Source organism: Phodopus roborovskii, unplaced genomic scaffold (assembly GCF_943737965.1).
Source record: "Phodopus roborovskii unplaced genomic scaffold, PHOROB, whole genome shotgun sequence".
Taxonomy (NCBI): Eukaryota; Metazoa; Chordata; class Mammalia; order Rodentia; family Cricetidae; genus Phodopus; species Phodopus roborovskii.
Window position 1 is genome coordinate 3,634,051 of NW_026125295.1, and position 19,099 is coordinate 3,653,149.

Below are 19,099 nucleotides of genomic sequence, written 5' to 3' on the forward strand. Positions count from 1 at the left end.
AACTACTTCCCAAGTGGTGGGAAGAGAAGTCTGTACATCTAATAGAAGGGGCCAGAGTCTATAAGCAGAGTTTCCAAAGACTTAAAGAGTTAATGAAGACCACAGCTCTGCCATCCAAGTGAACTCTGCAGACACATGCTGCAGAGTTACTGCCCTCAAGTAAAACCCAACCTAACCACAATTTTGAATCTGCTTATGTGGTTGAGTTTCTTTTACTAATTAATCTGTGCTGAAGCCCTGACACAGAGTCAGAATGGGGAAGGGGAGTGGGGTGTGTGTGTGTGTGGGGGGGGAGGGAACAAGGTTACCATGTGATCTCCAAGTATGCAGAATGAAATACTTCAATTCCACCAATACAGAACAAGAGCTGGGTAATGTCCATCCCCACTATGATCAATACGCATTCTACAATGTGGAGCCGAGAAACCAAGCCCCTAGCATGAACACATACAGACATCACCAGGAAAGCTTGTAAGAGTGAGGAGCTATCTTCAATGAAGCCTGCACACACCAAATAGTGCAGTCACCTAAGTCTGGGGTTGTTGCTTAGAAATGCAAACATGGAATTCAGTATTAAAGGATTAAAAAAAAAAAAAAAAAAAAGGAAAATTAGGTAGCAAAGCTACCTTACAAGGAATGATTCAGGGACCCTTGAAGTGTTCACACGCTGTGGGACCACTCAAACATATGATCACCCCTAGGAAGATCTCACCTCATCACACAGCTGCTTCCTGGTTCCCTTCTTTCCAGAGCATGGCAGCCACAAATCTGTGTCTATCTCTAGAGTCCTCTTTTTAACCACAGAAAGTGAGGGCCTCTATGACATCTGCCCCCCAATACATTCTTCAGGTTATCACAAGGGGTATGCTGGGACAAAGGAACAAAAATGCGCGCGCGCACACACACAGTCTATTTGTCATAAGCATTTCCACTGTCCTTTTTGTTTGGTAACCCAAGTCAAACAACTTCTTAGGGACTGCTCAAATTCATTTCCAGGAATATTCAAAAAAGGAAGACTACAATTTCATGCCAATTTCACAGACATTCATTGTCATCAGTAAGGAGAAGGAAACACACAGGGCTGGGCATGTGGTCCAGTGGTAAGAAGGACTACCCTAGCATGCCTAAGGTTTGATCTCCAGGACCATGAAACACCCAAAGCAACCAAGTAACAAGACCCCACCCAGTCTCTTTGGAAACAAATACATTGGAGTTCAAATTAATAGCAAGAGTGCCAGGAATGAGTTTGAGGGAATAGTCTTAGAGAACTTAGGGAATAGTCTAGAGAGCGTAAAGAAGGGAAGTAGAGATGAGTTTGTGGCTAATGTAAACAAACTAGTAGAAACTATGCTACAGCTCTGAAAGGTCCCTGCTGTCACCTTCCTTCTCATACTGCACCAATGGAGTCAGCCTGCTGGGACGCTGCTGTGGTCCAGAGCACCATTTCAGACACATGGACCCACGGCAGCTTGAGCTTCAACAGTTGCGGATTCCTGGCTTTATGAAGGGTTCACAAAGGAGAAATACACATCTTACTTCACAGAGCCCCTTCTGTACACAGGACATTATCAGATCAAGTTTGGGACTGCTGACCAAGCTACAGGGCAAAACATCACAAGTTTACCTCACTTAAGATACTGTGCTCCCCGAATTTGTAAAATAGCATACACATCTCAGTATCCTAACTGACATCTCACTTACAATTTTACATTTTAAAACAAAGTGGAAAATAAATGAAGAAATTAATTCTTAAGAATAAACACAACCTCCATCCACTGTAAAAACAAAAGCATGTTTTCTCCAGACTATATGCTAGCACCCAACAACAGGTTATCAGAAAGGCCTAATATATATGATCACTTTAAAAACAGAAAATCCTACTAAGATCAATCCCATATAACCTCTACATTACAGAAGTTGGTAAAATCATATGGACACTAACAGCCATAACACAGTTAGTAGTTATGACTGTGGTAGGAGGGCTTATGCAAGCAGGAGCTTGAATAGTAGTATAAAAGGTGTGTTCTTACAGGACCTCAGCAGTACAAACCTGCAGCACCAACTCTTCTTCCTACAACTCCTCCAAGAACCCTGACCAAACTACTGCCCCACCCAGTAGTACAACTTTCTACCCAGCTGCGCTAACCTAGTTCTCAACTCTTTACACTAGGCCATCAAAGAAGTGAGCTCTAAGATAATGCACAGCCCAACAACACTGTAAATTACTACATCATAAAAATGCTACCACACTGCCATCCTGTGGAAGGAAGCACAGTTTCTGGCATTCATTGCTGCAGTCCACACTTTTGATAAAAACCTTCCCTCCAAAACAATTGGACTTATCCACAAGTCTTTTTACCCAAAGAAAAGTCTCTGATTAGAGACGGAAATCCTAATCTTGTTTCCACTCAAAATTCTTGAATCCCAAGGGTGTAGAGGCAGTGCAGGGATGGCTAAGGCAAAGTTGCATTGCAGCTCTGCCGAGATCTGAGTGTTGATGCAGCTCTTGCTGCTCTCACTGACAAGCCATCACAACCTGGCAGTACTCTCTTTTATACGGAGTGCCAAACAAAGCATGCATGTGGAGGCCAGAGGACAACCTAGAGGTCTTCACCTTCCTCCTCGAGACAGCATCTCTGGCCCTGTGCTTGGATTACGGAGCTACCATGTTTGCATCACATGGGTTCTGGGGATCTAATCAGGTCCTCACAAGATGCCCATCACCATTTCCTCAGCCCACTTCTCTGGACTTTTAACTTACTACTACTCCCTTCTGCAAACTTAAGAGAAAGGCCTGTGACCACACAAGCTCATTAACATTAGCCCACTATTAAATCCTGTTAGCCTTTATGAGTTACTTAATCTCTTTTGACAATGTTTAATGGGGATGGCTAACAAAATATCCTTCTGTCTGTCAGACAAGATGCAGAAGAGAAAGACCTTACAATCCAATCAGGGTTACTACATCACCAACAACACAATTAAAAGTCAGTAGGATGATAAAAAGTTAACTTAATAAAGTCACCTTGCTATTTTGTGACCACTTCAGTTACTGGGAATTTTGGTAAATATTCAGGGTAAAGAATGGTGAGCCACACCGTTCTTCTGACTAGCACAGAAGCACCTGATCCGCTTAGCAGGCACAGACGTGAGGCGCCGTTCACAACCACCATAGAGCACGACACTGAGACAGATACTTTACAAGCTCCACACTGGTAAAGGCAGCACGAAATGACTTATTCAAAATACTTGACCAGAAACAATTACACTTTCAAATGGAAAAATATACCTTCTGTTATTATCTAATAGGCAGTTAAGGATAAGGATCTAGAGGAAATATAGTCAGACTTAAATTCTAGTCCTGGGATGGTGAGATGGCTCAGCAGTTAAAAGTACTACTAGCTTTGTCTTTCAAAGGACCTGGGTTCAGTTCCAAGCACCAAAATGATGGCTTACAGATATGATGCCCTCTTCTGGCCTCAGCAGGCACCAAGGCATGCACACGGTACAGGCATACAAATTAAAAAAAATAAATAAATATGCACAAAATAAAATTAAAAATAAGTTTAAGTTCTAATTCTGTCTTGTGGAAGCAATTCATTAGTTCTGACAAGTGTTAATGGGACAATACCATACAAGGAGATTATAAACACACTGTGTGAATACTATAGAAAGACTTCATGAAATCTACACAACTTTTCTTTTCTCTTGAGACAAGGTCTATGTAGTCCTGGCTGTCCTAGAACTCGCTAGGTAGACCAGGCTGGTCTTGACTCAGATCTGCCTGTCTTTGCCTCCAGATTTCTAGGATTTAAGGCGTGGACCCACCATACCTAGCTAAGTCTACCTTAAAGGACTCAATACTGTGACTCTCCTGCAGCTTAAGTAAGTACAACAGTTATCAGCAAACAATTTTTAAATGAGGTAAAACAGACTTGAAGACAAAACTACAAATTTATTCCATTAAAAATCATTTAGGACTTTCCTTTTTTTCTTTTTGTTTACAGATGGCCATAGTTCCTTAGCCCAGGGAAGCCTGAAATTCACTGTGAGCAAGGCTGACATCAAATTCTAGGCAGTTCTGCCTTAGCCTCCCGAGTGTAGATCTTAAGTGAGCACAACACTAGCTTACCTACTGTAAGCAGGCTCTTAAACAGGCTCAAGGGTTTACTTTAAGACTCCCTGCTTCTCCACAGGGAACTCCTCACCAACTCACCAGGTGTGAGTCTCAGGAAGCCTGAGTTCACTACTACAGCCCCAAAGGACTTTCCCCTTCTCTTTCCATAGGTAACAAGGACCCTTGCTCTTCATGCCTTGAGTCTTAAGACAGGAAGATACTGATAGACTATTCTTTGTAAATTAAGCTATGCAATGTATGAGGGAACCTCCCACAACCCTTAAAATATCTAGTTAATGCAACACGCCCATGAAAAGGGAGCCTCAGAAACCTTCAGCCCCTTCAACCCATTACTGCACTGAGGCTCTCCTCTGGAAAGCTCTTACTGTAACCAACACAGACGGGCAGATGACCTGTAAGCAAGTGAAAGCCAAGACAAAAGTCTTTGGAGTCCAGGTAACACTGTTGTTGGCCCAGTTCATTCACCGTGAAGGTAAAACCTTGCTAATGGGATCAATCTAGGAAGCATGGAAATCACTTTATGCTTTTATAGACACCCCAATAATGCAAATAATGTATCTAGTTTATAGGACACAAGAGCAATCTCCTATCTTGGTAAATCTTTGTCACAAAAACCAAAAACACCAAAATTATTTATGATAGTAATTAAACAATTTACATAAATGTAATCAGAAAATAGCACTACAAATACTAATGTATTTTATGGTGTTATGATAAAATTCAAAGCTGTTAAGAGAACCACTGGCCGTGTGCCTGTCCTCTGCCAAATATAAAAGTTTAGGTAATTACTGCTCTTGATCCTATGAGCTGTTTACTACAAAATAAGCTATTTTGAAATTAACAAAACTTTCTTACATATCCAAGCCTGGCTTTGAACTTACAAGCCTCCTACTTCTCAGTACTGAAACTACTGGCATGTACCAGGATACAGAGCTTCTAAATAATAAGCTTTACCAATGTCCTATTACCTAAAGAACAAATCACCACAAATAGCCATGAATTCTTAGTTTACATTCTATTTCATAAATTTCAGAAGCAGCCAAAAACTCCTTTTGTAGTACAGAAATAATTAAGCCACTTTGCAAAGTCTCAGCTGATGTGAATCTCTCATTGAGGAAAAAAAAAAAAAAAAAAATCAATCTTGACAATTTCTATCCAAGTTCTCATCAACTCTTACATAAGTGAAACAGTTGTGGTAAAATAATACAGGTTCCACACGAGACATGTATGCTATTTTGCTGTTTCATCAGCTAAACACATTCCTACATGGGATGTCCTACTACATAATACTCCTGCCCTTCTTTCCCCAAGAGCTTGGACCAGGCCAGCTCATCAATAAATTCAGTATTAGTACAAGTAACCAGAACCAATCACACAAACCATTTTTACCTGTTTGTTACACTTCATGTGATCATCCCCCCCTCCCCCGCTTCTATTTGTTTTTGCTTTTTTTTTCTTTGAGAAGGGTCTTATTCAGTCAACACGAAAGGCAAGTTAAACATAAAAATTACTAGCTTTTCTTGTGCAATACTGACCAAACAGGAAGTCTGTTTGCTGAGAAGGAGCACTGGAGGTAGAGCCACTCACCTATGTAGACTCGCTTGCTGTACCTCTGCATCAGCAGCAGCACAAACACATGGAGAGGGATAAGGTTGATGATAAACACATAACCTCCCCACGCAGAAACCTATGGGAAAAGAGAGGCTTAGACAGATGGTTTCTCTCACTTCCTGAAACAGGTATGTCTCATCTGTCATGACAACCTAACTTGAGAAAATACAACGCTAGGATTTGTACCATTTTTCCTAGGTAGCATGCATGTATGTATGTATGTATGTCTATGCATACATATTTCTTATTTTTTATTGATAAATAAAATAACATGATCTCATAAACCCAATGGATGTTAGGTCCCCAGGAACTGGAGTTATAAACAGCTTTGAGCTGCCATGTGGGTGCTGGGAATTGAACCCTGGTCCTCTGGAAGAGTAGTCTGTACTCTTAGCTGCTGAGCCACCTGTCCAGCCCCAGTAAACTTTTTTAAACTCACTGAAGAATTGCTCAAGCTAAATTTGATTTACTAGGAAGGCTAAGATCATATAATTGTAAATAGGCTGTCCTGGAAATGGGTTCTAGATATAGACAATAAATGTATCTACTTATTTCTTTTATTTCATCTATGATGATCTATTTACTGAGCTTAAGAACAATGAATCCTGGCACTGGTCAATGACTCAGTAAAGGGCACTCACACACCGGTCACACTGTGAGGGTCTTAACGTGCTGGCTGCAGTCTCAAGATGGATTATAAGTGAGAACTCTATTTAAAAAAACATGTTATGTCTTTGACTTGTATTATATGTATGCACATTTTAAAAATCAGAATAACCATGGACATTCAAGTACGAACATTTTTAAAAGCCAACATTCATTCTCAATCACTAACATGGATGACTTTCATGTGTTCAGAGAAGACAAGAAGCTCTGCAGGATCAAAGCTAATCATCATGTCTCATTTAGTCACAAGGTGGAAACAGTCATCTTATGAGGACGTGTTAGCTAGCATACAAAAATATTCCAAAGTAATTTCTTAATGACCTACCATCAGTCCATTCACACACAATAAATAAATGAGCCCATTTACTGCTTAGTCACATGCATGTCCTAGCATGGAAAGTGACTTGCTTATGCACAGGGCACAACACACACCCCAGGCATTAACCACGTTAGAAGGACCACAGAAAACTGATGCACCTATTAATTTATTCATTCAATGAAGTAAGATTTAACAATTAGTTTAAATATTATTGGTTTTCACATAAAAAAACTACATAAGCTATTGGGTGAAAAAGAGGTGGAAATATAAAAAGGTAATACTGAACGCCAGCCCCCAGATCTATTTAAAAATGATGAGGTAGTGTAGGGGTTAACACAGAGTATGTGAGCAATGCTGCAAGGAGTTTGGGAATTCTGAAAGTGCAGTCAGAATCAATATGCCACCTCACCTCTGTCCACTTACAAACGGACAAACTGAAACAGTAGAAACACACGTCTCATGTTTTAAAGCAGCCTTGCTCATCCTTTGCGTTTTCCTTCCTTCTTCTTCTATGGTATGCACACCACACAGGAAATTCTTATCACTTTAAGGTAACCCTGTTTTGGGAGAGCTTTTCACCAAGGTTCTTTTAGTGTCCTCATTTCTCTGGCTTTCCCAACTAAGTGATTACATGACCATTACACAGTCAATTCCAACAATGGAAAACTATTTTTAGTTAAATATTTAAAACTATTTGAGTGTTAAACAGAAGCTAACTTCATCTAAACATGGTTCTCTGTTCTGTATCTGACAGGTAAAGTTTCTTTTTTTTAGTTTGTAATGTAACTGGGAATACATTTTACTTGTCCATAAGATGAAAAAAAAAAAAAAAAACATAGGAACAATAAAAATATATTTAAATTCAATTCTAGATGTCATTTACAAGTTGAAATCTTTTGGAAATTCAATGCTAAGAACAAATGATTTGTTTCACTTGTTTATAATAAATACTGCATTTCAGGACTGAATATTGGTTCTCAACAAAGGCTGTGCCTCTCCAGCATCTGGGCGAGGGGGAAGGCAATAGACATACACACTGAGCAGAGTTTAAACCCAACCCCAGACAGAGGGAGGTAGAGGGTGAGGGGAAAGGAGCTGCTCTTGCTGCTCAGAGCCCTCAGAGCAGGCAGGCACGGATCTTACCATGTAGAAATATGACAAGCAGCAGCACATTGTCCAAAACACAGACCCAGTTTTCACAGACTTTACCTAAAAACAACAAGAGCAAATTCCATTGTAAAATGTGTGTGAAGATGGTTAACTATCTAGAAGGTACCCAATGAGGACTGAGGCTTGCCTATTCTAACTGACTTAAAATACTTAAGACCGAACAAGACACATTTTAATAACCGATTCTCTTTTGGTTAGTCTTCAGTAAAAAGGACAAATAATAAGGAACAAATTACCTTTTATTTTCATTTTCTACCCTGAGAAGGTTATTATCAACAAATTGAAGACTTAAATAAATTGTAAATTTAGATTTTCATATGGTTGATTTGCTGGACCTTTATGTCTCTTCATTTGAATACATGATTATATATAGATTCTAAGTTTCCATTTTTGAAAACCTGTAGCAGTAAGAAGTTGTAGATATCATAATCAATATTTTAAAATGCATATTGTTGAACTGTCTCCCAGAAGAATTCTACATAAGTAAATTCTCAGCAGTCGGTTAGAAAGACTTCATACAGAAAACTCAAAGTTCAACCAATCATGATTTAAAAGTAGTAATTTCCAGGACAAACAGTATCTTCAAGATAACTGACACAAACCTAAATACACAGGTAAGGGTCATCTCTGATGGCCCAAGATGAATACCTAAGAAAATATGAGAACAAGTCCTATTTACAAGGAATTCTCCAGTCAAAAGAATTGTATTTTATCTCTTGGGTTCAGATGTGCATTAATTTCCAGAAGTTCTTTACTTTTAAAAAAAAAGGATTTTAATAACAGCACAGTTAACTTCAAACGATGTCTAGACTTTGGTACAAGTTATGAAAATAGAATACAGTAGAAGGAAACAAGGATGGGGGGCTGGAGGAAAGAAACATTTCCAGTTTACAACACTCCATGAGAATAAGGAAAAAGTATGCTAAAATGTCGAACACTTAAAAAGCAAGAAAATGCCCTTCCCTTTAGTTAACCTGAGATAATCCATTTGAGGAGTAATCACAAAATACCAAAGAGGGATCTGGGATAAAGTGTCATTACAAATACCCAGAGCTAGAAAGACTGAAGTAACAGATCCAAATGCCCTACGGAGGAAGACCAGCACGATGGGAGGAACTGAGTGCTCAGAGAGGTTCTCTGAGAAGAGAACAGAATGGAACGGGCAAGAAAGCAGGACTGTCCTCAGGGCATGAGCAGTGCAGTACAATGACGCCAGCGGAGCAGCCTCACCAGGTTAGGGATCTCAGCAGGGAGCTAGAGAGCTAGTAGGACCTGCCTGGGATGTAGGTCAACTGCCACCAGGATGTGCCCTTTCTGTAACTGAGACTCCTGTGCACTCTGACAGCCTCTACCTCCACCTGATACCCAGCATGCCACAAGTAACCAGTTTGCATCTCTCACCCACGTGCCTACACTCTAGCGTTTTACTTCAACTGGTTCTGGTCGGCAAAGACACTGAACTTTGTCATCAATGAATGGGATGAATGAACCTAAAACTATCAAGGGTCCTACACACCTTCCAAGTCATACTGTACACAGTTTCCTTCCACCTTATTACCTGTGTATCATAGTTAATATTCTTGTTTATACACGTTTCTTTAACTTTCTGCGACTCTCCTCAGTGAGCTCAGACTATTATAATCTACAAGAAAATCACAATGCATATTATAGCCACTAAATACATTCCATAGACTTGCTTTTTTTTTTTTTTTTTTTTTTTTTTTTTTCCCCTTTTGAGATGGGTTAGGGTCTTACATAGCCCTGGCTGGCCCTCAACTTGCTACACAGCTGAGACCGGCTCTTTGAAATTCCTAATCCTCTGGGTTCTATTATCCAACTGCTGAGATGACATGAGAGTCACCACACCCAGTTCACATTCTGTGTGCTTAAATTCCCTCACACTACAAAGTCAACCAAAGACTGAGAAGTCAAAAATACTCAGTGTTGACAAAAAACTTCGCTAAGCTATGCTGATTAAGTCCTTCTCCGACTGAGGGGATAAAGATACAAGATAAAAATGTCAGTTAAAGTATAGTTGGAGATCATACAATGCAGCCAGGCACTGAGTATCTAAAGGCTCTGCTCTAAATGCCAACGGCAGGGAAAGGCTTCTAGGGTAAACTACATGAAGCTTTGAAGTAGCAGGATTTATACAGAACCTTCAGATATGATGCAAGGCATCCAATCAACAGTCCATAGTGGATCTAGCAACGGCAACACCGATGGAGGGATGTGAAACTTTTTTTTAAAACTATGTCTATAAGAACACAACCCAGACAGAAGAAGGTTAAGAAGAAAAGTATCATTACTATATTTAAGATGTAAGGGGCTAGAAAGATGGCCCAGTGGTTACTGTTCTTGTAGAGGACTGGAGTTTATTTCCCAGCACATACGAAAGCTCACAATCACCTGTAACTTCCACCTCTCCGTGATGTGATTGATGAACTCTTCTGGTCTCCATGGGCACACACCCACAAATACAATTTAAAAAAAAAATCTGAAAGGATTTACAAGACAGTAATAACAGAGGTGGCTGAGCATAGGGGTAGGGAAGGTGTATGTATGTCTTAAGAGATGATGCAGAGTAGAGTCTTCCTAAAGGAGCATCAAATGTTTCAGAGACGTGCACCTTGAGGGACTGCAGTAAGGAGGGACACACATCACCTCCACTATCTCAAAGCAACAAGAGAATGAGGTAAGACACAGGAGGGGCTCTGCAGGACATGCTCAAGAGCTGCTTTTCTGCCAGAAGTCCTTCACTAGGGTTCCAGTTTAGAATGGATGTGGATGGACAGAAGTGGTGATGTTCATGATCAAATCAGTATATTTTAGGACGAGCTACTGGATTTGGACTGATGGAAGGAAAAACCAATTTCCTGAGGAGGTCCACAGATGGCCCGTGTGGTTACTCGGTTTTGTAACTGGGTCTTTGACAATGCTTGGTGAGAATAATGTAACAGGCTCACTATCTGTAAGTGTTGCCTTACCTTTAAACTGCGTCATTAGCAGACAAGTTGAAAGGACTGAGTTTGAAACTAACAAAAATGTAAGATGGAAGAGTAAGTTAAGACCAACCAAAAGTCACTTATAAGGAGAAAACAGAAGACAGAAGTTAAGCTACAAACAGACTGAGTAGTCATGAGATTATAAATTTGCTGAATTCTCAGCTATGTCATTAAATGTGGTTTTATATGTGCAAAGCCCTAGGTATGATCCCAGCATCAGAAAGAACATTTTCTTGCAAAGCTAACTGAAATAGAATTATCAGAGTTAAAAACTTTGACATGAGACATTTCTGGTTATAGGGATGTGAAGCTTCAGATTATTCACTAAAAGCAAAGAGAACTAAAATAGTTTAAAACAACTATTTCAGGAATGGTGGCAGGACAGGAGGATAGTTCCACGCACATGCGCACACACATGCACGCATAAAATGACCATTTCAGTGCACATGAAATCAATCAAAAGAACAGACTGAGATTTGAGGTCTTTATGTCCCCAAAGCTTGCCCTTCCTGCCACTCAACTTGGCTGGTGAAAATGGAATTTAATCAGAAAATCAGCCGGTATATTGCCACTGGACTCACTGTAGAATCAGAGTGGTAAAAATGAAAAACAGCTTTGCCAGCTATAAACAAACTCTGAATACATGAGACCATCTACCACTCTGCTCACACAAAGTCACAAGCAGAGCTAAGACAAGCAGACCAGTCAGAAACCAATTACAAGAACCTGGAATGAAAAGGCCATATGAGATAAGGTCATTCTTCATCTTCACTGAGAGGACTTATACACAGCTTGGGAAAACTATCAGAAGATCAGCTGCAACTTTGTACGTATTTATCACAACCAGACTAATCAATCGTGTGCAAATGCTAGAAAATGAACTCCACCCAAATCTTTGGCTGACATATTTATGTAGACAGCAGTGATCTTTAAAAAGCTAAATTAAATTACAAAGATTAGAAATAAAAATAACAGTAAATGCATCAGTGTAAAAACACCGGAGAGCTGCCAGCTTTAGTTCAGGTTTAATAATGAAACAAAATCCAAATTTACAGCACTCACTACAATGACCCGCTTCCACCAAATGTAAGGGATGCGCAGAAACAGGAAAGGATGGCCCATGCTTGGGAGAGAGTCAGCAGAGACTAAATCTGAATGGGCCTAGGTGTTGGATTTAGAAAACAAAGACTCAGTCAACTATTATAAATTAATGAAGATACATGTTTTAAAAAGAGAAATGTTACCATAGGGAGCATTGATAATGAAGTAAAATATGTACATTTCTGTACTAATGTGAAGAAAAGTACAATAAAGAAATGAAAAATATATGACCTAGGCTTAAGAGAAAAACTGAGATGACACAAGCATTAAATGAACAAGAAAACAAATCCATTAAAAGCATCCTAACCAAAGAACACAGAGAAAAATTCCAAAAGGGAATCGGGGGCAGGGGGTACATTTTGAAATCACAACTTTCCAAATTTTGTGGTGAACCATCTGAAGTGCCATGGGCCCCAATAAACCACCAGCTATAATAAATAAAAGAAAACCAAATTAAACAAAAAGGAAATTCTGAAGAGGAAAACAAAAACAAAAAAACCCCACCAACCTTAAGACAGACACTATCCTTAAAACATGATGAAGGCAGGCTGCTGGGTGCGGGGTAAAGACCTGTAATTGTAGCAATGGGGAGGCAGCGGCAGAAGAATAAAGAGTTCAAGGCCGGCCTCAGACATGTAGCATATTTAACAGCAGACTGGGCTACCTGAGACCCTGTCACAACAGAACAAAAACCATCAATTGTATGTGTGTATATTCTACATACGTATGTGTGTGTATACACACAATTATCTGAGCTTCTCCACACACACACACACACACACGCACGCACGCACGCACGCACGCACGCGCACACATGGTGATAATGAGCCACACTCACTGCTAAAATGTCTTAGTAATAACCTGCAGCAGTTTGTACTGAGTTGAAGATGCATGGTATGCTTTCTATACTACACACAATAAAGACTTTTTAAATTGGAACAATTAAAATTAAAAATATATTTTGGAGATAGAAAGATAGTTTATTACAAATACAAATCAAACCACAGAAAAGACTGTTAAGTATGAATTCACCAAACACTAATCAAAAGGCAGAGTTGGTCAGGACAGATTGAGACAATTTTACAAAGTCTTTTCGAGGTGAAACCAGGGTCAAGTCTTTTCTGAATGGTTAAAAAAAAAAAAAAAAAAAAAAAAAAAAATCAACATAATTGGGGAAGGAAATTAACCCAAAGGTTAGATAAACCTTAGCCAGGCTAATCAACTAAAGAGAGAGGATAAAAAATAGTAAAAGCAGAAATAACAGATTATAAAGAAATTATAAGACTTGTAAATAACTTGTGTCAATAAATCAGACAAAAACAATCCAAGAAAACTACCAGACGAGATTTCTCATTAACTTAGATATAAAACTTCTAACAAAATGTATATAATATAAACAGAAATATGCACAAGGTTGTACATTGTTAGCAAATATTTATCTCTGAACATCTGAAACATCTGAAACTAAACTAACCCAGTGACCTCCTGTCTGGAATTCTGAACCTTGGGGAACATTTGACAATGTCTAGAGGCACTTTGGTGGGCACAAAAAGACCTACAGAGTAGGTAAATAGCCTATCATAACAAGACATAACACAGGAAAGATTACCCCAGCCAAGATATTAATAGTGCAGAGGTTAAGAAAACATAAGTATGACAAAAGTTGAAAACAAAGCCCTATCCTTATGCTTTCTTTGGATCAGGACAAGGCCAGGGTGTCCTTTCCCACTACTCCTGTCCCACACAGTACCAGAGCTCCTAGTCAATCCAACAAGACAAGGAGGAGAGAAGAGAGAGTCAGACTGTTATGGGAGAAATAAAGCTGACCTTTTAAAAGATGACATGACTGCCTACAGAGACAATTTCATGGAATCAAAGCAGCCACTGGAACCACTAAGTGAATGAAACACACAGCAGGGTATGAGTAATTAGCACCTAATGTTTAAAAAACAATACTCCCGTCAACACATTACATATAATTACTTCATAAAAATTTCTAAAGTATATAAACAAAAAACCAGCAAACTTTGATGAAAGAAAGCAAAAGATTCTACTATAGAAATATTCCATGTTTATGTTAGGATACTCAATATAACCAAATGATTTTGGTTTAAAAAAAAAAAAATCAATTCAAAGTCTATATGTAAAGGCAAAAAGACTCAGAAGCACCCACATGATATCAATAAAGAGAAAATCATAGGTACGATATTATCTGGACTCTGAGACTTAATTACAGTAGCCAAAACAGTAAAAAGGATCACCAACACAGATATATAATACAAAGGCTAGAGGTCTAGAGAGATGGCTCAGCAGTTAAGAGCACGCACACACTGCTCTTTCAGAGACCCTTGCTTCAATTCCCAGGACTCCTGGACCCTCACAACTAATTGTAACTCCCGAGGATCTGATGCCTTCTTCCAGCCTCCTTACAAATCTGCCACAAAGACAAGGCTGTCTGTCTCTCTCTTTCTCTCTCTCTCACAGACACACTTTAAAAAAAATTAATTAAGCTACACAATTTTTAGAATACAAGGTAAAATTTTAGCTACAGCCTACACACACAGAAAAGACACATCCCATGCAATCCTGGGCTGGCCTCTTCCATAATGTTCAGAGTCAGTGAACCCAAGTGAGTTCAGTGAGAACCTAAGTGGGTTTAGACAAGTTGGGTCTAATCAGAGCTTTTCTCAAAGAATCTTAAAAATAACTTTCAGAAATTACAAGGTCCTTTGTTACCAGAGCAAGTCAACATTCATAATTCTCTTAATATAAATAAAAACTGGAGGAGTGGTATCTTTGTACGTATACACACCCTAGCTCTAAGTTAGTGTGTGTGTGCGCGCGCATACACACAAGCCTATTATGAAGCCTTTGGTTCCAACCTCAGCACCACATAAAACCAGTTTAGTAGCACATGCCTGTAACATCAGCACTACAAAGGTGGAGGCAGGAAGAGCAATGTTCAAGGTCATCCATGACTACAAAGTGAATAAGAAACATCAGAGAAGAATATTTTAAAGGTAAATCCAATGTGACTGATTAAATAACATTCAAGTACTTAGTATCTACAAGTTCATATACTATGACCAGTAAATATCTTATTAAGCAGGAGATAAAACACTATTATCACAGACAGGTTATTAGAAACCATTGCTTTATATCTATAAACATGGGCTACCTTGCTTAAGTTCACAGTACTAATAGATCTACTCAATTCTTGTGAAATGAGACTTTTGTATCACCTCAAAGAGGAGAGAAAACTCCCTCAGCACTCTACAAAGTACCAAGCTTTCTTAAGTAACCAGACAGCTAAAGTAAGGAAGCGATGAATATACAAGTATTAGGATAGCTAAAGAGCCCAGACACACAAGCAGCTTCACACCAGGTTGCCATGGCAAAGATTTGGAGGGGATCAGCATTCTTAGCGACAATGTAGTGACATGGAAAATCAGAAAATAATGGACTTCAAGCAGGGGTGAAGCTCAGTGACAGAGCACATGCTTGGCATATACAGGACTCAACCCTTAGCATAACAGAAAGAAGGAACTTTTAAACTAAAAATTAATGACGGGATGGGATACAATCAGTGATAGGATGCTTATGAGCAAGTGTAAGGACCTGATCTCCAGTACGAAAAGGCAAATTGACAAAATAGAGGACAGGAAATTGACGAAATCCTTGTGCATTTGTTCAAATAGCAGAAAAGAATTGGGCATAATTATTTACAGTACCAGCATTTCTAGTAGTCAAAATTTAAAATAACTAAAGACTGAATAAATATAATCTGCTATGATACAATTAAATATATGCAACTTAAAAATACATGAAGTATGGATCAACAATGAAAAATCTGTTAAGGGAAAAAAAACTAAATATTAAATAAAGGTCAATATATATTCTTTACACGGAGTTCATGCAAACACAAAGGAAAAGGCAGACTGCTGTTTTGTGGGGAGGAACGAGAGACTAATGGCTGAAAACAGATACAAACCCATCTAAAGTGGACCAAAGACTGTAATCTAAGACCTACCCGAAACTTCCAACATGCTAGAGGGAAAAAAAGGGAAGGAATCGCCAGATTGATATATTTTCTGAACAAGGACCCAACACAGCTCAGGAAATAACAGCAACAACTGACAAATGGGATGGCATCAAGTTATGACTGGTTCAAGATTGTGGCTTTCTCATCATTGAAACCTGCCACGGTAGAATGAATCGATCTCTCCTCTCTCTTTCTCTCTCTCTGTCTCAACTTATTTATTCAAGTTCAAAATGGGTCATAAACATCAACAAAGAATTTGGCTCAGGAACTGCCACCAAATATACATACAATGACGGTGCAAGACAATTTGTAAAGGAGACTAGAGTAAGAGCATAGTGGCTGCCATCAGACGTTGACAACAGCCAAATGAGAGTACTCATCGAAACCAGTCAGTCCTCTTACAACGATGACTACCCGAGAAGCTGCTGAGAACCCCACACCAACCATTCAACAAATTTGGAGCAAAAACAAAACAGCCTGTGAACTCACTGAAAATCCAAACACTCATCACTTTGACCGACCATCTTCCTATATGACAAACCTGCTCCTTGTCAGATTGCCACATGTGATCTCAACTTAGCCACTCGACAAAAGACTTCAGAGCACTCCTCAAAAAACAAACTTGCTTCACAAACAAGTTGCAATCATGCCTGCTGGTCTCCTTATGGTCTGCTCCAGCACAGCTTTCTGAACCTTGGCAAAACCATTTTATCTGCGAAGTGTACTCAGAAAATTAATGAGGAACACGAAAACCCTATGCCCATGGCTGGCAATGGTTAAAGGCACATTGCACAATTAATGCTTCAAAAGTTGAACAAATAACAAACATTTGCTGCACCTACCATGGTCACCTGACCTCTTCCCAACTGACAACCATTTTCCCAGCCACTCCACAAATTTTTTTTTTTTTTTTTTTGCAGGGAGACACTTCCAAAACCAGCAATATGTCAAAAACACTTCCCAAGAATTTGTCAAATCTCAAAACATGGAGTTTTACACCACAGGAATTTAAAATATATGAACTTACTTTTTACTGGCAAAATGTGCTGCTTTTAATTTTCCTTTTAATAAAGAGGTGTTTGAGCCTAGTTATGATGATTTAAAATTTAAGGTCCAAAGTCACAATGTTTTTTTGGCAGCAATCTAACAGAAAGCTGTGATCAGCATAAGAAATAATCACCAAACAACAGAATGGGGGAAAAAAAAAAATCTCCACCAGCAACTCATCTAGCAGGGGACTGATAATCAGGATATACAGAGTTCAAAATAGCAAATGCCAAAAGGAAAAAGAATCCAGTTAACAAATGAGCAAACAGTTCTCAAAACAAATGGCCAATAAAAACATGAAAAAATGTTCAGTGTCTTTAGCCAAAGTACAAATTAAAACTGCAATACAATTCCATCTCACCCAGTCAGAATGGCTGCCATCAGAAAAACAGACCAGGCTAGGAAGGCCATAGGCTAGGGTCATCCTTACTGGCCACTGGTGGAAATGCACTGTAGCTTTGCAGTGAGGGGCCAGGAAAAATCTAGTGTCTCCTGGACACCCTTAATTTCACTACGGAGCTGCTGTAACCAAATGCGCAGTGCTGGGACAAAGAGACATGGGCAGAAGTACAATGAGATGGGCGAGTTCCGAAGAAAAGCCATACACCACATACACCACAAAGGATTTACTTTTGACAAGAATGCTAAGACCATTCAATTCGAAGTTAAAAGAGGATTTGCCAAGGAACCCTAAATATGAAGGGAAAAAAAAAAAAAAAAAAAAAAACAATTGTGAATAAGAACCAAGCTGGAGAACTCCCACTTCCCAAGTTCATAATGTACTGTTAAGTTCTGCTACGTCAAACAGTAGGGTGCTGGCAGAAAGACAGACACACAGCTCTACGTAACCCTGGCACGTGTGACAAATGACAAGGTACCAAGATCATCCAATGAGGAAAAATGGAAATCAACATGTAAATTAATAAACTTGAACCTTGTGATGATATAATTTATTTATATTTTGTTAAAGCTTGCCTGAGGATTCAGAAAGCAAAGACAGCCTCAAGCTATAGAGATCGGGCAGTGGTGACACACCTTTAATCCTAGGACTCAGGATTAAGTAGAGAGATCTGAGTTCAAGGTCATCCAGATCTACACAAGATTGATCCAGTCCTAAAGTGAAAAAATTCCAGCACTAGAAAGGTATAAAAGATAGGAAGACATTGAAGTCTCAGGATTCTCCAGCCACACTGAGGAGAGGCAACAGTCTGAGGTTTGGTGGAGCCAGGATCGCCTTTCAGTCTGAGGTAGAGTGGGAGCTAGTGCCTGGCTGCTTTGCTTTTCTGATCTTCAGCTTGAAGTCTCCGGGTCATTTATTTTTTTCCATATTACAGAACCCCTGTTTAAACATCACTTAAAGCATAATAAATGGAGCAACCTCAATATAAAGCTTAGAACAACTATGGGATTCTTAAAAGGTGACAGAGGGCAAGAGTTCACAGCTAAGTATTTTGCAATGATTTTCTGGAAGTCGGAACAAAAGAAAATGCTGACAAATTGAGGTCCGTGAACATTATTATTATGTATCAAAAGACATTGATAGGGCAGTCCACAGAATGGGATAAAATATGTGGAAATAGTTAATCCACAAGGGATTAGTATCAAGCATACACAGACAACTCCTAAAACTCAACAACAAAAAAGCAAAATATCACATTCAAAAATGAGCTAAGGACTTCAACAGGCATACTACAAAAAATACCTAATTGGCTACCAGAAACACAAAGAAGTACTTCCCACTTCCCACTGGGAAAATGCAAACCAGAACTAGCTACATTACCTTACACCCATTAGCATTACTATCAACTAACCAGAAAAATCAAGCCAGGCATTGTGGTATATGTATGGAACCCCAGCTATTTTTGAGGCTGCAGGAGTACTGGGGATTTGAAGCTAGGCTCAGCATATGGTGAGAAATAGCCACAAAATAATGAGTGCCGGTACACATATGGAATCATCGGAACATCCCTGCACTGTTGGTAGAAATCTGAAATGTCAGT

General features: G+C 39.2%; 1 protein-coding gene across 1 annotated transcript in view; it reads right to left on the minus strand.

The window, feature by feature from the left end:
- The window catches only part of Stt3b (STT3 oligosaccharyltransferase complex catalytic subunit B), a 70,528-nt gene that overhangs the window by 18,229 nt on the left and 33,200 nt on the right, over nt 1-19,099 (minus strand). Inside the window, exons 4-5 of the mRNA XM_051202032.1 lie at nt 7,878-7,943; nt 5,726-5,825 (exon numbers count right to left, since the gene is read on the minus strand). Of these exons, the coding sequence (XP_051057989.1) occupies nt 5,726-5,825; nt 7,878-7,943 (166 nt within the window). The remainder of the gene's footprint in view (nt 1-5,725; nt 5,826-7,877; nt 7,944-19,099) is intronic.